General features: G+C 37.0%; 1 protein-coding gene across 2 annotated transcripts; it reads right to left on the bottom strand.

Moving 5' to 3' along the window:
* Positions 1–1,400: 1,400 nt before the first annotated feature.
* Positions 1,401–21,625, bottom strand: LOC102235006 (LIM domain-binding protein 3-like). 2 transcript variants are annotated; one of them, XM_005794634.2, is made up of 9 exons: positions 21,144–21,620; positions 16,267–16,418; positions 14,373–14,448; positions 9,209–9,231; positions 6,589–6,786; positions 4,864–4,887; positions 3,185–3,354; positions 3,054–3,090; positions 1,401–1,993 (listed from the first exon to the last, which is right to left on the bottom strand). In XM_005794634.2, exons 1-9 carry the CDS (start codon positions 21,237–21,239, stop codon positions 1,897–1,899), a joined length of 873 nt encoding a protein of 290 aa, XP_005794691.1. In that variant the 5' UTR covers positions 21,240–21,620; the 3' UTR covers positions 1,401–1,896. The 2 variants fall into 2 exon arrangements, with proteins under 2 accessions (XP_005794691.1, XP_005794692.1); XM_005794635.2 differs by lacking the exon at positions 4,864–4,887 and having other exon boundaries at positions 21,144–21,625.
* Positions 21,626–21,859: the final 234 nt, after the last annotated feature.

Below are 21,859 nucleotides of genomic sequence, written 5' to 3'. Positions count from 1 at the left end.
GAGAGACGGCTGGATGCTGCAGCATTTCCCTCCCGCCCCCCATGCAGCATCCCCGCCCCTAACCGCCTCTCTGGTTGCACATCCAGACCGACTCTGGTCTGGATGCAAACCCATGTTATATAACCGGCCAACCAGCTGACATTTTGTCATGTAATCCTGACGTGTGATGTCATTTCCTCCTCTTCCACATCAGCTTTCCAGCTTCACTGCAACAAGTTACTTCTAATTAATGCGAAGATGACGAGCCCCCCACGGCCATTTTGTTGTTGTGAAGAGATCAAAAAGTGCTTCGTCATCCCCACCTGAGTGAGTCACAGCCACCTTCCTCTTCCTCCTCCTTCCTCTGCTGACTCTGCAGCATTGCAGACACTGATGCAGCGACGGATCAGGTTCTGTGTCATCAGATTTAGTGATGAAAAAGAGCAGCTAGTCTTCCAGACTGAGTGTTTTCTGCTCAGGGAGTTAATACCTGATTAACATCGTTGATCGTGACTCAGCATTGTGGCAACGCTCAAGAAACTTTATCTGACTTCAGCTTTAAGCAGATCCTGCAAAACTATTCAGACGCCCTAAACATTTAACACATTAGGTCACTTAAAAACACACATCTTAATGTATTTTTTAAACATTAAACTTAAAGTAGAGCATGATTGTGAAAGAAAACGATGCAGAGTTTTTAAATGTGCAAATTAAAATCTGAAAAGTGTGGTGTGAGGACGTTACAGCTCCACCTTTCGCTGCAGTTGCAGCTACAAATCGCCAGATTTCATCCTGGGGGGACACTTTAAAGTCCTTCAGGGGGCCACAAATGGCCCCTGCGCCACACTTTGGACACCTCTGATCGGAACCTTTCCATTTAAACTGGTTTCATGTTTTGGGTCGTTTTCACGCTGGAATCAGTGCCAGTCTGAAAACCTTTAACTGGTCTGTTTCCAGCTGCCCTGGCCCGAGTGCAGAGGAGTGTCCCCACAGCATGATGCTGCCACCACCATGATTTGCATAGGGAATAGTGATTTTGTTGTAATGTTACAAGTTTTTAATGGAGACCTGATTTGTGTCTTGCATGGCTTAGTTTTCCCGTCTTTCAGTGACAGAAACTCACTGGAAACTTGAGATGTATAAGACATATTATTTATGTATACATTTTTTTATTTAATATCCATTGCATTTTAACCACAGATGCAGGCAATCCCACAGAATTTGGACTACAAAGACTGGAAATGCCAATAATGTTCCATCTATTTATTTCAACAATTTTCTGTTATTCATGCTTACTAAGAACTAGAAAACATGTTTAAAAAATCTATTTTTTCTCCAGATTATACACCAGTAACTATCACATTATTATTAATCTCATTTTCTTTATTTCCTCAAGTCATTTCAAAACACTGCACCATCTGTAGATTTAATAAAACATTTATTCACATTGACATCAGTACATTTCTGAGTGCATTTTTACATACTGTACTTGTGCATATAGATAAACTGTGTATTCTTCTTGCTGTCACATCTGACAAATGTGCTCATATATTTTTTTTTTAAAATCCATACATCTGCGATTTATCTCCAGCAGCAAAAAAAAAGAAACATTTCTGCAGTTTCACTTCAATATTTGTTTTCTTTTGTACATCTTCCCCAATAATCAGGACATGAAAAAAGAAAGAACCTATCACGAGAGCAGATCTACATAGGAGGCAGATATATTTGACACTTTAACTTATAAACACATAGCATTCTCATACTAACATTAATACACTTTCTACTAATCTAGGCAACAGCTATAGCTCACTTTTCTCCTATTGTTCATTTTCTCTCACACTTCCTGTTCTCTCTTCCCATGTTTATATGTCCTCCTTTTTTTCTGCGACTCTTCCCTCTCTTTGAATTTCCTCCTCTTTATTCCTGGACGTTGAGGATCTGTGCAGACAATCCGTGGTGCCAGTTCTTCAACTTGGCGAAGCGCGGCCCTTTGACCTCTGACTCGAATCGCTCTCTGTTGGCGAGGGCAACAGGACAAGGCGGTCACGTCAGAAAAAGCAGCAAAGCAGCTTACGTTAGCGTTATTCTCTGAGAAACTGCGAGCTTCTGCTCTAACACTGCCTTTGAAAACGCATTCAACCTGAAAAAACAGTGTGGTAGTGTGTGAAGGATGTTTTCTAAAACTATTTCTCAGAATCAAATCATAAATATTTAGAAAGCTGATCCTGTGCAGGGTTTACCCCAGAAAACTTGCTAACCCTATCCAGCCTTAGCAAGCATGTTTTTGAGTTAAAAAATGTTTAAAGTTAACAGGAAATTTGAATATTACTTGATAGTTGTGCATTTTTGGAAGACTGGAAGATTAATACCTAAACACCAACTATAAAATCTAAAAAAAAAAAGGCAATAATTAAAAATAAAACTAAGCTAAATTAACAATGCAAAGCCTGGTAGCGGCACAAGTAAAGCCTGGTGGCCCGCCAGGCTTATAATACACAGAGGGAAACCCTGATGTGTTAAATTCATACTGCGTTTCTGAATTGCATTGACATACTGTGAGGAAGTAACGCACAGCGTGCTTAGTGTGATCTAATGATCCTCAGTAATGGAAAGTTAGCAGAAATTTAACAGTAATGAGGGCAGAAACATTGTAAAATCGCACATATCTGAGAAATTTACCATCCAACATTAAATCAAATAAATATTTCCTTGTATTGGAGATACATCATAAGAATTAATTTCAAACAGCTTTAAGAAGGAAAATAACCATTTTGATTGATGGATGGTTATTTTTACTTTCATATTGTATTATATATTTTTCTGTAAGGATATTAATATTCTTTTGTAGAGTATTTTTCATTATCATACAATTAATTTCTTTTGATTGATATCCTCTCTTTTGTATTTGCTTATTTTTCATAGTTATTTTTATTTTAATTTGCTCTCACATAACAGTTATTTATGTTGAATGTATTTCTCTGGATCTTTCCAGGACCCTTATTTTTATTTTTGCGACAAAAGTCTAAAGAAAATCCAAAAACATTTGCTTCCCAGAAAAGTAGATTAGCCTTTACCTTGATTTCTGCAGTGCCTCCTCATCTGGATCTTGCACTGTGATGACAAAAAGTACAGAAATAATCAGAAAAATCTAATTGGAGTATTCGAAAAGAGGGGAGAGGAAACGTTCGATTAGCCTGGTACTGACGGTATTCAGTGCCAGTGATGTGAGCCAGGATCCTGAAGCTTTTCGACTGCAGGTTGGCGGCACGGCGAGCCCACTCAGACATGTCCTGGTTTGTGTCTGGTGCCCGGATCACGGCTTGGTACACAGGAGATGCGCAGTCCACCACTGGCTCCTTGATCGGGAGGACTCCACTGCAGGCCAGAGAGGAAACTCAGGCCACAAATGGAAACATTTTATACCCTTGTTTATAATTTCTCTCTTATTTGGAAGGAACAGTTTTGAAGAATCGGTCCTGCCTTCTTGATGTACACGTTAACTACCGCCACTAGGGGGCACTAATGAGCTATTTTACATCTGTAACAGATCCAATAAAAACAATATATATATTTTTGTTTTAAAATGTGATTTAAAATGTTATTTTTTTACAAAGTAAAATATAAATGTGCTAAATGTTGTATTTCATAAGTCATAATTTTTACATTAAAAGTCGTAATTTAGAATTTTTATGATAAAATCAAAATCATAATTTTGAGACACTGAGCTATAATTTAAATTAGACTGAAAAATGATCAATCACATAGAATTTTTTGGATATATGAATATGCCTGCCACTTAAATTAAAAATGGCACAATTTATGTTTATTTTCTGACCTACAAATTCAAGATTCAAACTTTTAAAGTTATAATTCTGACTTTTGGACTTATAATTATAAGACACAAAGTAAGTTCAACGAGAGGAAAAAATGAACAATTTAAAGAAAATATATAAATATTATGGAAGCCCATTTCACCCACTTAAAAAAATTATATATAAATAATTTATTTTCAAGCTGGAATGACGGTACAGATAATTGGTTATAATTTTAACTTTTAAAACCATGATTATGAAATAAATTGTCTTATAATTGACTTTTTATGTCGTAACATTGAGTTTCTTATTCATAAGAAGTAAAAGTGTAAATTTTAACTACAGAAATGATCTGAAACATTCTATTTAGATGTCCTTAGAATAAACTATATATCACATAGTCTATTATAATTTTGATTTGGTACATTTCTAAGATGTGAGGTCAAACATTTAATAATTTTTAAATTCACTGTCATAATTTTTATTTTGAAAATCTATTGTTTTAAGACTAAACTCTTGATTATTTCATTCTGTGTCACATTCATTCTTTCTAAAAAAAAAACTCTGATGCACCACAAAAACAAACTGTCACTGAAATGCTATTAAGGGACAATAAATTTCCTGAAGCACGACTTTATCTAATGACATAAAAATACATATATTGCTCCTCTATTATTAATAGATAGATGTGGAGGTCCTGCAGTAAAGGAACTTTAAGGCAACATGACTGCATTCCTCAGTGGGTTAGGGAAGCGAGTTTCAGCTTTTGACATATTTTCGGATGAAATCACAGGTTCCAGATTACGTGATGCTAGACATCTTCAACACAAGCTGTTCACAAGTTTCACACTTTGTCCGAAGTACCTGGAAGTACTTCTCAACATTAACGAGTTCATGAAAGAGTCACAATTAGGCGGTTCGTCCTTCAAACACAATGAAGCACAAACCATTATTACCAAATAAATGCACATATCTATATGTAAGTGAAGCATCTGGAGCAGTGCACAAGCTGTTAGGGCACAAAGAAGCCATGAGTCTGAGGAGAATGGAGAGGCGACGCTGCTGTACTCACGCCAAAGGAGAGCCGGCCTCCTCGCTGGGTCACGATCAGGAAGGGAGGATGGGGAGGAATAGGTGGAGGACAGACCACAGGTGGGGTTGGTTTGTAGGATGGAATGAGCAGAGGAGAGTGGGTGAAAGAAACGGAGGAGTACATGGCACAGCCACTGGCTAGCCAGAAAAGAAAAGCCAAACAATCTACTGTTGGCATACTATTTGCAGCAGCATAGGCTTTGAGAGGCAATATTACACCGCTACGGCTTTTCAAACGTAAGTGTTATACATGCAAAATATCTTTAAGTTTATGGGGCTCATATTTATCATCTGAGTGCCTAACATGTAATTTTATGGTTTTTTATTTGTCAACATCTCCCTTTAACTCATAATTTTAGGCTTTTTAAGCCTGTTCATTTTGAAAGGCAACCTATTGTTCTTCCTTAAACAGGTTACGATACTTCTATGGTCTATACAAAACATGTTCATTACTTTTTTGCACAAAATCATTCTTAGATAACAAAATTTCAGTTTAGTCAGTTCTGCCTATTTTTAGCATCTTTCAGAATGTTTTAGGGCGTCTTGTCACTTTAAATCCAAATAATCTGCTGCTGGCCACGCCCCCCAACTCAACATTTAGACTCACACATGAAAATGGCTGCAAACAGACATGTAATAATACAACTGTACATCTTTGAAAAGCAGAAGTAGAGCGTTCTGCACAACCCACAAGAATGCAGCAAGTGGTTTCTGGATAGTAAATCAACAGCAAAGCACTTGTCTTTTCCAGCAGCCATTGTACACGGCATACAGTAGTAAAACCAACTGACCAAATATGCTAGAGTTCCGTTTGTGTTGCTAGGTGATGGGCTGTGCTGGGGTTGCTAGGTAACAGCACAGTGCCTGTCAAATGTAACTTGACAATCAGGAAGTTTTAAACATTAACTTATTCTCAAAAACTATACACACCTCAGAAAACAAAATACTTGACTTAAACTACACTTTTCTAACCAATCAGAGAACCAATATTGGCCTTCACGCCTTGAATGGTTCAAAAGCCAAGACAACTTGTTGTAAAAGGTACTTTTAGTCCTGAAAGGTTCTGCTGAAAAAACAAAAAATATATATGAACATTTCAGATAAACTTTAGTTCCTGTAGTGTATAAACAATAGAAAGATAACTGTGCCTAATAGTTACAGGAACTAATAAAAGGTTCCTGGATTCTGAAAGCATCTTTATCACATGAACCATGTTTTTTTATTTTTTACATTATAGTGTATAAACTTATTCATCTTAATGCCTCTTAAAACCTGCATGTGAGCATTTTATGGGCTCAAAAGCGCCACTGCTTGGCTTAAAGGGCCAGTTCACCCTATAACAACAATCAAATGCATTCAACAAATCAGAATGCATTTGATTGTTTTTCAACATTTAATTAGTCATTTATGAGAATATCTATAGATTAATATACTGTGTTTAACATTAGAGTACTTCCTCTTCTGTCTGAGACTTTCCTGATTTGGTTTGTTTAATTTTTTAAAATCTAGCTAGGAATAAAATTGTTGCCCACACTGAAATTATGTAACTGTGTTTATGTTGCTAAATCTGCTGCAACTTAAGTGTTAAAATATGATTGTTCTCCTCCATTAATTTGGATGAAATAACCAAAAGTGATGAAAATATCAAATTATCAGTTGAGGATGGGAGGTGAAACGCTGAATTTATTCTGGTTTCCGGTCTCACCTGTCATGTCCTTTGGCCTGCGACTGTCCTGCGATGGCGTCCATGATAGCGTCCTGTGAGTACATGCTGATTGGTGTGTTGTACTGGGCGTGAACGATAGTGGCCTTTCCGCCGGGGCCCCTCACTTCGATGGGTTTGTGGGTGGACAATGCAGAGTCTTTCAAAGCGATGGGGTTGAAGCTGGGGGTGTATTCCACGCTGTCAGGCCACAGGGAAGTGTGGGAACAGAAAACAGATGCGGGTCAGAGGCAGAAATTCAAGACGCGTGAGGTCACTGGTCATGATTTGACCAAAGCGGTCATCAACCCCATGTTCATCTTCCATGTTCGTCTCAGGTCCAGTAGTTTGATTTCACAACAGACACAGTCAGGTTCACTGTTTTAATTCTTAAGCTACGTTCACACTGCATCCTGAAGTGACCCGAATCCGATTTTTATGTCAAATTGGATTCTTTTTTTCTTTTTTTGCAGTGGCCGTTCACACTTCCAAATATACAGTATGTCATCTGAACTCCAGTGTGAACTGCAAACGACCTGAAAGTGTCCCGCATGGGCAGAAGAGGGCGCAACAACGTCAGCGTGTTCAGTGTTTTGCTAACCACCATAAAGAAGAAGTAGTGCTCAGCGGAAGTAAACATGGATGCTAACGGTGGAGCATAGCTTACGATTATGAAGTTGTTGTCCGACCAGAGCAGCATATTAACAACTTAATCCTCATTATAGTTCGCCATGGTTGTTGTTTTTCTTCCCGCTTGAGCGTATCAGGACGCAGAATAATGACGTTGGTCGAGTATCAGTGACGTCCAGGTCGGATGAATGCCATCTGGACCTTAGGTCACATCTGAATTGGATATGTATCGGATATCGGAGAGGCCTGGGTCGCATTTGAAAAAAATCCGACCTGTGTTGTTCAGACTGTCATGAAAAGATCAGATACAGGTCACATTGTAAAAAAAAAAAAATCGGAATTGGGTTACTTCAGCGCAATGTGAGGAATTGACATGACGCCGGCTCCGCCCCCATGCGGAAGTAGAGCAGTCCTCCAACAACCACACTGTTTTTATGGCAGACTAACGGACCTCAATGCGTTACCCTAGACATTTTTTGTGTCATTTTTGAGTCATACACCAACACTGAGGACAAAATGGCGGGCAAGAAAATTCGGTAACTAGTCCTACGTCAGGTCTGTAAGGGACAAAAAGTCTGATTGGATGCAAGTGTGAACGCTGCGGGACAAAATGGGTGAGTAATGACTTAAATAATACCGGCTTGTGAAAATCTGCCTTCAGGAAAATGCTTGGAAATAAACAGTAATATGTAACGGTGTTTAAATGCCAATATAGCAGTTAGCGCAGTCTGTTTTCATGCTGCCATAGAGCTACCGTTGGAATCTACACACATAAAATCCAGCATAACTACCTTCACTTATTGATCTGGAAATGATTAGATGTTTAACTTTGTTATTTTAATTCAACTGAGTTGTGAGTCGTTAGCACGGAGCTATCGGTAAATATCATTATGACAAAAACGGGGATGTTTACTACCAGTTAAAAAGTAACGACAGGAACTGCAAAAGGGGGAGGAGCTGCCAGTTACTGGTTTCTACGGTAACCACCAACCGTCAAGAGCAGCGTAACAGAACTTAAAACACCATTAAGATGTCAGGAGAAGAAGCAACTTCTTGACTAAATTAAATAAATTCAAAGAATAAACAAACTTCACATCCACAATATTGCCAAAGCAGAATCATACAAACAAACCAAAAAAATATATAAAAAAGATCTAATTACCTAAACAGATAATTTACCTACATTATTAAAATCAACAAAACAAAAACGTCACTCAAGTAAGAGTAAAAATGTATTTGGTAAAAAGAATATTCAAGAACTGAGTAAGTGATCAAAACAGTCATTATTTAATATATAAAAATTACATAATCAGATGGAGAAAAATATAAAGTTATGTAAAAATTTTGGTATTTTGAAGACCAAAATAAAATTAACTTATATGAATAAAATAATTACGAAATATTTATGAAATTAACAAAAAATGCAGGAGTGAGTCTGTGTCTGGTGAAGTTTGCTTGCTTTCATTCAGTGAAGTTACTCACAGTTTGCAGAGCATCCAGAAATGTTAAATAAGTAAGAGTAGCGATACTTCATTGTAAAATTACTCAGCTAAAAGTAAAACATACGGATACTCCTAAAAGTTATTTTGAGTAACTTTTTGGTTGAGTAACCAAAAAGTTACTCAAGTAAATATAACAAAGTAAATGTAGCTACACCTGTGCAGCAGGGGTTCCTAAAATGTTTGATTGCCACCTGGTTTCAAAAAGTGCCGGTGTCAGAAACTCCAATCAGTGGAGCTATATAAACACTTTCAGGGCTTTCTAACAAAACAAAAATTAACAAAAATAAATACTCAGAGTACATGTAAAGAATCCATTTAACACACAAACTTGACTTTTTCAATTATTTTGTAACTTATTGAGATGTTCCTGTATTATAAAACTCATCTGCAGACTGTTTCCACACCAACTGTATGTCTGACAATCATCATCTTTCAAATGATTTTTTTTTTCATGCACATAAAAAAAAAAAAAAAATTACTCAGATACTCACTTTGCAGCTGTGTTGGCAATGACCTGAAACACATCAGAACAACATACAGACACACAGAAACAAAAAGGAGAAGGTTAAATTCAATAACGGTAATAATATTACATTATGTTTGCATTCAACAATGTTCGCCAGTAATCCCATGCTCAGGTCAGAATAGCAGCCATTTATCGTCAGTGTGATGTTTCTCTGCTCCTATTTTATCACCAGGAATGACTGACAAGAACAGAAGTGTTTCAGTCACATGGTGCAGGACAAATTTAGCACAGAACAGACAGAAATATACACAAACGTAGCACAAAGTACCAAATCCATTTATGTCAGAACTGGAAATTAATTCTGCAGATGCTCTGTGCCTCTACAGAGCGACACAAAGGATTTATCTCTTAATAAACTGTCACGACCAAGACTTTATTATGAGTCAGAATCAACAAAATGTAGTATTTTTTTCTATTTTATTCTAAGAAATACTAGCGTGGAAAAAAAGTTAAAGGTAAAATTGGGTTACATGGTTTGTTGCCTGTTGATTGGTCGCATCAAATCTGTATTGAGTCTGATTCACTTTGTGGGATTTTCATCCAGCATAAACAAACATTTTATTGTCATAATATTATCAGACAATCTTTGGTTGCGTGCAATAATCATTTAGAGTGTCAATCACATCAACTATTGATAAAACACTGTCTTCTTCTTAAGCCTCTACATTTAGTAAAAAGTCTGAATTTAGTCTGACCACAGAAACTGAGTGACATTCTTTGTTTTGTTTTTAAAGTAATGTCTTTTAATCGCATTAAAACACTAATAGCCCCTTTTATGTATTTGTTTCATATTACATTTAAAGAATATATTCATGTTGTTTAGACAGAAGGCAGATTATATGTTTCTGTTTTATTTATAAATAATTTTTTCAGTAAGTGTTACTTCTTTAGAAATCAAGGAACTGTGAGAATTTAATTTAATTAATATTTAATAAGTATCTTGATTAGGTTTTTCACTGTTTTTGTTTGAGAAAAAGAATTGCTAACTAGCCTCTAGTTAGCTTGTTGGCGTCATGGCTATGGTAACTAATGTTAAATTTAAGACCTGGTTTAACGCACATTGTGACTCCTTAGAAATAGATTTAACGTTATAGTTTAACAAGTTTACTAAAGAGCTTTAGCTTTTTAGCTCACATCAGCTACTTCAGAGTAGAAACGCAAAACTAGCATTTGGTGTCAACGACTAACCAGCTTTTAAAACATTGTAAAAATTGATTTTAATTATTTTTCAACATTTTCTAATTTTAATTACCATGTTGGAAATAAATTGGATGTTGTACTGTTAAAGGCGATTAAGCTAACACCACTAAGTTACTATTAACCAATCCAGCTGTAAAACCAAAAACTATCTTTGACATTTGACATTGTGATGGCTTTTTCAAGTTGAGATATCGCCAATCTAAAAACTCAAATCCCACCATAATACTCAGAAATTACATAAACGGAGAACAAATTCAATGCATTGTAAAACAACATCTTCCTAATAAGTGCCCGCTCTAAAAGCTTTTGAAAAAAGACTTAACCTGAGCAAATTTATTGTAATTATTTTGTGTTAAATCCCTGCGATAAATTCAAGAAAGAAATGTATTTCATATGTTGAGAAGTTTGGGATTCTAAAGGAAAAACAAAACATAGATATCCTGACCAAACTACCAAAAATCTACTTTATGGTCCACTGACCTATGACTTCAGCTCCATATTACGCAGAATAATGCAGTAATTGGTAGATCAGTTGTCTAATCTGGTTGTAAGCTTTGATATTTTGCATTTATTGCATGAAAAAACATCCATCTTACACAATTTAATCCTTTATATTTTTAGTTTTTTCAGTATTTGAGATACTTAAAAAGCACCCAAAAAGCAACACTTTGCACCAAATGTGTATCTGATCTTGGCAAGGTTTGGTAACCTAACCGACTGGTCTATGCAGAACTTGGGTTTGCTGTGTGTACAGTAGAAAACGTCCAATACATGAGACATCTCCCTGCAGACGGGGGGTGCCCTATCTTGGGGTTGGCATTCAGGGGATTCAGGATGATGGTTTGAAACCACAGTGGAAAGTTCCATTACCCAGCTCAACAGCTGCTCTGACCCATCTGTGTGTGTGTGGGGGTGGGCGTGTGTGTCCTCTGAGAGGTGGGGCCACTGGCATGAATGAGATCACCGGCTTGATTCCTGACGCCTGATGTACCTTTGGCTGTCACTGTAAACCAGCTCAGCTCCAGAAGGGAAGAACATTAACAGAGACCGATATCTGGATTTGATATGCTGGAGGTCCAACAGGGCCCACTTAAAAAACCCCAAAAAACAACTAAAGGTACTCAATACCAGTTTTATCTGAACTTTGGACATACATTCTTGAAAAAGTCTTCATTTTCCTTAATATTTTTGTATTTTATTTTATTGGGATTTTATGTGAAAAACCTATACGAAGTACATATTAATTGCTAAGTGGAATAAAAACGGCCCATGGCTTTCAAAACTATTTTATAAATAGACATTTTAAAAGTGTGTTTAGCCACTTGGTCTGTCATAATGACAAATTTTATCCCAGAAATTATTGCAATAAATGATAGTATTGTTTGTTTTGAGACCATTTTTAATTAATATAATGATAATGACATAATACAAATTCAACTACTGGACGATAAATTGTCCCACAAATTATTGTGATAAATGATAATATTGTTTTGAAGCCATTTTCAAGTAATGTTTGGATAATGGCATAATAATGCATGTTTGCTAATAAAGACTAATAAACTTTAATTTTGTGTAAAACACTCCACACTGGAAGTGGGAAATATATTTAAAAAATCCAACATAAAACAAAAACATCAACCAAAATCATCAGTAAAATGGATTATAAAGTCTCTGTAAACAAAACTGTCCTCCAAAAACATCAGTGATCAGAATGAAAATGATCAAGCTCATTTTTATTTATCAATGCGATTAATTAATTTATTTATTATTGTGACACGCTGCCTTTACTGTGAAACCCCTAAATTAAATCCAGATGTAGCCTAATTAGTAAACAGAGTCCACCTGCATGCTTTTTAATCTCAAGATAAATCCAGTTATGTGAAGAACCGATGGGGTTGTCAGAGAATATTACAAACGGCAGACATGAAGACCAAAGACCACAGCAGACGTGTCGGGGAGAAATAAACCAGAGAAGCAGCCAAGAGGCCTGCAGAAACTCTAGAGGAGCTGCAGAGATCTGACACTGAGGCAGGAGAATCTGACATCCGACAGCTGTTAGTCAAACGCTCGATAAAGACGGAATTATTTTGAAAAGTTCCTAAAAGACACACAAAACACGTCCCGGCTGCAGTTTTCCACAACATGCGGGAGACAGGGTGAAACATGGTGCTGGCAGTATCATTCTTTGGGATGCTCTTTGTCAAGGAAGCCTTTAATTGTTAATAAAGATGGGTGGATCTGAAAACGGGGCAGTCCTGGAGGAAAGATGGGACTCAAGCAGAGGTTCGTCTTGCAGGAGGACAATGATTTTTAGACATTTATGTTAGAATGGCGTAGTCAAAGTCCAGTTCTGTGGGAAGACTGAAAGAACTGATGACTGAAGACTTACTTGATCCTGCGCCTTTTTTATGTCTTGCTTTACACATTATTGTTTATTTAAAGAACACAGAAGAAAAACAAAATACATAAATTAGAAAACACTGAAGAATTTCTTTTGCAACAGCGATATTGTTGCTACTTTATTCAATCAAACATCAATCCACTGAAAACAAACTTTGTAAGAATGGAGTCGATTTCACTTCGTCTCTACCATCAACATCCATCCTGCCACATAACCAATTAAAAACACTTTTTTATGTTTTATTTTAAACTGAATTATGTCCTCACGTTGTTTCAATTCAACATTTAGCCTACGCCAAAAATCCCCTCTGCACATGGACACACACATGTTTTTCTTGTAGTGTGCACGTTTTCTTTTTTAAATCTTATCTTATTGTCACTGAATACATCTTGAATATTCTCTGGAAGATCTTTGTGACTTGCTTTAATCATAAACTGGGCAGTTTTAAATTGAACAAAATCACAAAGTCAAAACTTTTACCACACTCTAGTTATTTTACAAAATACAAAGTGGAAAATATTTATTCTCTTGAAGCCAGCACCGGTTTAGTACAGCTGATGTTTTGAAATTGCTGCTGCTGTGGAAGGAAATGACATCATCCAGTTGAACCAGACACGATCTGGTCTTCGAGAAGAAAATGTTCTCTGAAGTTCCCGTACTTGTCCCAGTGTTCGTACCTCTCACATGCGACGCTATTTCAAGATCGCACACATAAACACGTCTGGCCTCAAACCAGGTAACAGAATAGCAGCAGAATTAAGTTCAGAGTCAAACTGGGATCATTATTACAAGCTGGTCTGAGATTCCATGCTAAAGGTTAGACCCCCAGTTCAGGAGGAAAGCTTACTAAGAAGCTTTTTTTAAATTTACATCGATAATGATGGAGTTAATCCAATTAAAAGCACTCAACCATAGCTCAGAAGTTTTATTAGTTCAAAAATGGCAACATAATTCCTTATTTTATGCATAATCTCATTAGTGAACTTGGAGTTTAAATGGAAGTTTTTGTTTCTGGTTAATGAGTAAAATTGTTTTTAAAGTCTTGCTAAGACATCAAAAATGGGACGGTTTTAATTATTTAAAGGTTCTCAGTCACTTTTTTACTTGCTTACATTTTTTTTCAAAGTTGCATTTTGTAATTTAATAAAAAGGTGAACAAAGGTCAGCTGCAGATCTTGCAGATGGGAAGAGATTTTTTTTACTCCACAAATATATTGCTTTTTGTTTTTAATAATTTGTTTTACTTCTTTAAAAAGCTGAAGAGGATCGAGCCTTGCAGACAGAAGAAAGCCAATTATAGCAACTTGTCTTCTGTTTGTGTTTGCTGACCTCTGACCTCCCTGCAATACTTTTTCTAGGTGCGCTACAGATTTCTAACACTAGAGGGCACCATGAGTCTGATGGGATGGATTTGATCTCTGATATTCTCCTCTGCATGGACAGATACAAAGACACAAACCCAGATTCTAACATTGCTTGTTGATTTGTCTGTTTCTTTTCTTGACAAAAGTTTGTTTTCATTGCGTACCTTCTGGTGTGGGATGACGGGCATCGGTGAGTCCATTCTTGGAGCTGCCGTGGGAACTGGTACAGGGCGTCTGGATCTACAAATGCAACCAAATTTTTATTAAAAATTTATTGACTTGACTGAGAAATTTGTTTCTGTCCGACTCTTGGAAGTTTGAGCTGCAGAAATGAGAGGAAAACTTCAACATTATTAACTCAGATAAAAAAACTCACAGTTAAGCATTTTCTATTGCCTGTGGAAGAGCTTTAGCAAATATCTGAGAACAACTGAGACCTTCACTGTAATTTTAAAAAGCAAAATTGAAACTTATCTGTAGTTTTATTGAAATCTAGTCAGCCTTTGCATTGATTTGAAAGAAATTAATTTGTTTTTAATTATTAAATATAAATGTAGATTCTAGTTTAACTAAATTTCCTCAAGGATATTACACACAACATCCATAATCATAAAAGAATAGACTGTACACTAAGATCGCCTCCATATTGTGAGTGGCAAAAAGCCAGTTCTGTTCTCATTACTAGTAATAAAATGTGCATGTAGCTCACACCAGGTATTTAAATACATTACAATTTGACAAAAACATCAGATCCAAAGTAAATCTTAACTCAGAAGTTTTCTGCTGATATTATGGCTTCTTCCTCTCTGAGCGGCTTTTCAGGCCATGTCAGGACAGGATTTCCTTCATTATTGTTCTAGCTTCTGCCTGGATCTTCCCAATGTCTTTTGCTTTTGATCATAACCTGCTCTGTGACGTAAACATGCCGTCTTCCTGAAGAGTATGGTGGTTGGACATCCATATTTGGAAAATATGTACATATAAATGTCTGAACAGTTGAACGTGGCATCTGGAAATGGAACCAAAGGATGAACCGGAGTTGTGCAGGTACACAAACAAGCAATGTGTTTGTGGTAAACTTTAGAAAAACCTTAGAAAGATGTCGCCATCATTCCCCTCTGTTTAAAGCAGAGGTGTCAAACTCAGTTACATTTTGGACCATATCAACAATTTGAATGTTCTTAAAGGGCTGGTTGTACCAGAATGTACTGATAAAACCCATTAGACTGTTACAAAATTAAGAAATACCTGTTTATTTGTGTTTCTTAAAACTAAATATTGAACATCTTCACATATTTCGTGATTGCTTTTTGTGTTTTTTTTCCCAATCAAAATCAGATTTTGTGGTGTTAGTTTAGAAATATGTGTAAGAAATGTTTACAATATTTGCGCTAATGTGTTACAGACTTTAACTTTACATCAAGTACAGCTGAGTCAGCAGTCACTTAAACCCAACGTTTTTGACCAATTTTCAAAAGAATTTGCAGAAGAAATGTTGGGGTTTGTTGATTTTGTATGAATTTTGTGGATTTGTGAAAAACTGGAGGGACTTGTCGATGTAATTTGGAGTGCAGAGGGCCACATAAGAAAATATGTACAAATAAATGTCTGGACATTTATTTGGCGGGCCAGATTTGGCCCTCGGGCCTCGAGTTTGACACATGTGGTTTAAAGGGTTTAATTATAACTGACCTAAAGCAAAAACAGTAAAGTCTGATCTGATGTCAGAGAGTAAAGAAAATAGGTTACAAAATGGCTTCAAATGAACACCATTGGACACAAAAACAATTCATTTAAATTAATAAATCTAAAATTCTGGTTTCCAAGCATCTTTCTATTTCTTTAAAGGCAAAATTTTCACTCCCAATCTGGTGGATGCGCTGGCGTTGTGCTTGAGATGGGTGATGAAGACAATGAAGCATTCACATGTCTGTCCTTGGCAACAACAGTAAACTAAAAGCACCATCATGCTCCATTAACATCTATCACAGAAGATATTGCTCTACTTTCACATCTATTTGTTTGAGTGGTTGCTTTCGTTTTTGCAGGCTCGCTTACTTCTGCATGGTGAGTGTAAGTTTGTTGATTGCTGACTTGATCTTGTTCTGGGCGTCCATGTGGCTCATCCCATCGGTGTTGATCCCGTCGATTGATGAGATGATGTCGCCCTGGGTCAGGCTGCCGCCTGCTGCCTTGCTGCCAGGAGTTATCTGAGAAAGAGAAGGTTTAGAAAAGCAGATTATGCATCAGGTACATTGTTTTGTCTGAACATTATTAAAAATAACTTATAATTCTATAAGTTATTTTCGTATTTCCCTTAAAAACTCTATCCTTGTCTTACGCCCTTTGGAGGGCTTGAGAATTAAAAACATGCGCTTTGTTTATGCTCTTTTCGAAGTATTTGGGTATTTCTAAAAATCACACACTAAATAATTAAGCATGAAATGCTTCATGGAAAGACGTGTGTCAATTAACATATTTTAGGAACAAAAATATATTGTCTCGGTTGGTGCAGAAGTTATTGTTTTTTTTGTCAATTTCTTGATTTACTTCTTTAAAAATGTAGCAGAACTGAAACATGAATACAGTTCTAACTCTTTTTTTACACTTGAATTTACTGGGAGAAATATCTTTATTGGGATTTGACATTTAGGTTGAGTCCTGTTTTAAATCAGCTAGGCTCACCAAAGTTATATTTATATTAGATAAATACCAGAAAAATTAGAAAACTTTATTACTTTAAGATTCAGAAGCTTACATGTGCTTTGAACAAGTTGGGTAATGTCAGATGGTGATGTCACTGCATTGTAAGCATCTTATTGATTCATTTATATTTCATGTATTTTATGTAGATGTACACATCTGTTTTAACAATTACATGGAAATGTAAACACAGTGGTAATATCCAGCCACAAAGTGTTCAGGACAGAGATGGACTCACTGTCCCAGGATGAGTTTTGGTGCAAAATGTGCAAATCAACCATAGAGCAAAAGCAAAAGACCTGAAGGAAATACTGGCCAGAGCTGGTAAAATGGCATCATAATACAAAATAAAACAAGTCCTGAACTGACATGGGCTGAAGAGCTTAGAAAACCAAATTAAAAAGTACAGGTGTGGCAGCATCAAGTTTCAGGGTCTTTTGCTGCATGAGGGGCTGGTCCGCTTCACAAAATAGATCCAAACTTCAGGATATCAGCCTGGAAGCTAAGAGGACAAATTGGTCTTCAAGTGGAGCGTGATCCTAAGAAAACCAACAAATTAGCGGTTCAGAGCAGCCATCACAGAAGTCCTGAACTCTATGCCATAGAATGTCTTCAAAGCTACCAAGATGGCCGTAAGGAGTTGACTCAGTTACACCAGTTCTGTCAGGAGGAATGGGCCAAAATTCCAGTAAACTACTGCAAGAACCATGGAGTGCCCAAAATGTTTGACCCAAATCGCTAAGGCTATTTGTTTAAACCAAAAATATCCTATTATTCTGGCTGAAGCAACTCTAAGTTATTTTGGTAATTGTCCTAAAATTGACCTAAAATACAAAATATTTAGTCTGATTTTATGCCAGACTGTATCAATAAAACTGTTGTGTAATGAATTGGATAATTTGTAAAGTTTGGACAAAATGTTTAAGTGAATTCAGAGCCGTACCGTGTTGGTCTAGACTTACAGTAAACTCATTAAAGAGTTAAAAATAAGCAATGGCTTTGTAGTGATTGACTCTGCTTCCATTGCCTGACACACAAACACCTGCTACTGACATTCATGTAAAAGAGTCTTGTCTGACTTATATAAATATATATATTTTAACCACCTTTTCCTAAAACTAGCCACCTTTTCGCTCAATTTCATGACTATCACACGTCCTTGATCATGCTGCGCAGCCTCTGCTTTGATCTGCTATTTGCACTTCTCTTTCATCCCTCACTATCTGAGTTTCAGCAATTATATCCATGTGGACAGTGACGAACAGGAAAAATGAAAAAAAGACATTAAATAAAGACATTATTTTATTTGCACTGAAGCCCAAGACAAAGCAGGGTAGATGATAAGACATACTTTACTGCATATTGAATTATAGTGCCTTAAAATCAAATGTTCTGTGCTTTATAAAAAGTCAAAATGGATTCCATGGTCACATATTTTAGCTAATTTAATTAGCTATACTCAGTGACAATAGAACTGATTTAATTAAAGCTTATAAATGGATTCAGGAACATTAAAGTGTAAGATTTAGACATGCCAAATGATATATTTCAATATTAAATCAGCGGTTTGTGCACCGGATTCTGTGCTTTAGCTAACAGTATGTAAGGAATCCACTGTCTCTTTCCTTTCTTAGTTCTTGGCCAAAGCAGAAGGAAATCCAAGCTCAGCAGAGTTACGTCAAACTGTAACGCCACCCTGAGCCGTCATGTCAAGCCCCAGTGTTTTATGTTATGTTAACCTGCAGGTCTCCATTGCAAACAGGAGGGAGGGACGCAGAGCACAGATACAATTATTCAATGTCGTAAGGCCAGCGATGAAAACTGTCAAAGCTTGAGATCAGAGGATAAACAAACAGATGTCAGCAGCTGGAGAATGTGGAGACAGGAGAACAGGTGAGTGTCCCACCTTCATTTTCCCACTTCCTTCAACCATCTGGCCTGCAGGCGCAGCTCCAGAGGCCGAACATGAAACTGACGAGCAGCGAGGAATTAAGCTTACTAAAGGTAACACAAGCTGTCATTAGCCTCCGTACTTCTTTCCCGCCCCTCCATCCATCTCTCCTCTCATGCTATTTAAAGCTATTGCTGCACATCGGCACCAGACATGCCAAACAGTGACTAAAGTCCTGCTCAATTGGGCCTCAAATTATACTTTAATCTGAATTTGAGGTTACAGTGGTGTTTTTTGTTAAGGTCACCACCCAGGGCGCCATAATCTGGGGGCATCACAGGTAACTGTCAGATTAGCACCAGATTTATTAGCTGTTTTTATTATTTTATGCTTTGATGTTTTTAAAACTAAACAAACATATTTATCTGATTGAAATATTGCATTGTTGTGCAAACAATACAGTTCTCTTCCCAGGTGCCTCTTGAAAAATAAATTGTAGATCTAGAAGAGTTTTTTTGTCTGGTTGAATAAATAATAATAATTATTATTAATGAGTTTTCTATTTGTTTTTTACTCATCCGTTCAGTTTGGAGAAGTATTTATGTGTTGTGCTCAGTGTAAACATCCTTAAAAATGTTTAAATGAAATGCACCTCTGCCTGGCTAATGACTCAAAACTTTCCCAGAAATCAGTTCCTAATTAAAGAGTGCATGTTTCTAATCCTAAAATACATATAATACATATAAATAAGCTTTGCTTATTTAAGCAATGCTTATTTACTATAAGGTAAATAAGGTAAATATTTATCTTCTAGTAAATAAGCAATGCTTAGCCTGGTGGGTGAGCATGTAAAGCCTGGTGGCCCACCAGGCTTATAATACACAGGGAGAAACCCTGTAATGATATATAGGAAAAATATTTTGATACTGTTCAAAATATATATAAAACAAATTAATGTTTTTAGGGTGCAGAAGAAGAGTCACACACTGAACGACTGGGTGGTTTGGGTAAAAAAACCCAACAATAATATAACCAACTAGTTGATAAATATATTGGTTTTTAGTACATTGTTGAGTTAAGACAAAGCACTATCCTGTAGCGAACTGTACAATTTGTAATTTAGCTTTGGAATAACAGAGCATTTTGAAGTATTTGACAGTAAACACTATAAAATGCATGTCATTAATTACATCATGAGAAACAATGTTCAAAATTAAGCTTAATTAATCAGTTTTCAATTAAATGTAAATGCTTATGTACATTTTTTATCATCATTGATTAGGAGAACTACACAACATATCAAAGCATAATCATAAAAATATCAATGTTTACAGTTTCACAATAATGCAGTAATTGATAGATTATTATATTTCTAGCATCATCCAGTTAGGAGGGCCTTTTCTACCGCTAATGCTAACACCTGATGTAGATCTTAGTGGCCAGGATGCTAATGCTAACAGAAAGTGGTGCAGACGTCCTGATGAAGGTAAAGTAAAAGAAGAGTGAGGAAAATGTGGGCGAATTTTATCACCATTAGAATTTTGACCAATGATATCACATTAGTGTGTTTTTCTAAAACGCTGCAGCTCTAATTAGTGGTACTGATTAAATCGTATGGAGAAGCAGCATTTACTTTATATGCTCCACTTTAATGGAACAAACTTCCAGAAAATTGCAAAACAGCTGAAACTCCACCTGCTGAGCATTGTCTTCGATTAATAGTAATTGAAACATTGATTAATAGTTGATGTACTTGATGATTGATTTTGACAAAATGTCACGTTTTATAACTGGTTACTGCATTGTGTTGAAATGTGCTTTAAACACATAAATTTGACTTTTTGCATAGAAAGTTGGCATCACTTTAAAAATATTCCTGACTTTTCACAAGTGGTGTTCTATTCTGGAAATCTCTCCTGAGATTACATCGGAGCCTCTCTGTCTTCATCCCATACGGTAACGTTACATAATCTGATCGCCAGCTCCTCCTTAATACGCAAATCACACCTTTTTGCACGCACAAAGCACCTACTGCGAGCATAACGTGCATAAATGTGAGCTGTGAAGGATAAAATGAGGGCAAACTTGAAAACTTTGTTCTAGATTACATACTGGACAATATAAAAGGTGGTAGATTTAGCTTTGACCCATTTCCAATTAAACCAATTGTTAGATGCATTTAGACCAAAACAAATGTACAAAATGTAGGTTTTATAAGTTAGCAAGTATGATTGGCCAGCTTTTATAGAACATCCAAGATGTTTTGCTGCAGTTTAGTGTTAACCACGCCTTACTTGATGCTTTCTTTTCATTTCCAACTTATTTGTCTACCTCTTCTTACCCTGGAGATGGTGAGGGGCATGTTGAAGTCCTTTCCTCCCTGTAGCCTGAAGCCATACGGAGCCGGGCCGTTCAGAGTCACTGTGTACGTACTCATCTTCTGCTTAATGTCAGCACTCCTCCTGCTAACGGCTCCTTCTGTCGGCGCACTTTCTCCCCCTTATGCCTCACTGCTGGTTATCCTTCCCGTCCCAGTCCTCAGTCCCCTGGTGGCTGCTGGCTCCTCCACCGCCCGTTACTGGCTTCACAGCCGTCCCTCCTCGTCTGCGTCCAGCTCTCAGGACAAACGCCACGGGGGGCGGTGGTGGTGGTTGGTAGATGGGTGGGTCAGGTGCTGTGAACCTCTGAGACACACACACATACACCCACACACACACACACACAGATAACAGGGTGCAAAGCAAAGCTGAGCCACTCCACATTAACAGAGTCTCACCCTGAAACCAAAAACTACCAAGAAACACCAAGTCTGTGTGGACCGGGAGCTTTAAAAGCTACGTTTTAACACAAAATTGAGATGAAGGAGGATTTCTTGCCTGTAGGGTTGGTGAGGTTGAGGGACACACAGGCTAAGAATAGCAGAGACATAGCAACAGAGACATGGGGGCCCGGGCCCCGTATAAGGTCTGTAACACGAAGCCCCAGAATGCTTCACTGCCCGATTCACGTCGCTAATATAGACCCCTCTTACTGCAACACATTCTTCCTCTCTCAGTG

The sequence above is a fragment of the Xiphophorus maculatus genome, chromosome 10, assembly GCF_002775205.1.
Source record: "Xiphophorus maculatus strain JP 163 A chromosome 10, X_maculatus-5.0-male, whole genome shotgun sequence".
In the NCBI taxonomy this organism is placed as follows: domain Eukaryota; kingdom Metazoa; phylum Chordata; class Actinopteri; order Cyprinodontiformes; family Poeciliidae; genus Xiphophorus; species Xiphophorus maculatus.
The sequence above is the reverse complement of the archived record's forward strand: the minus strand, read 5'-3'. Positions and strand labels throughout refer to the sequence as shown.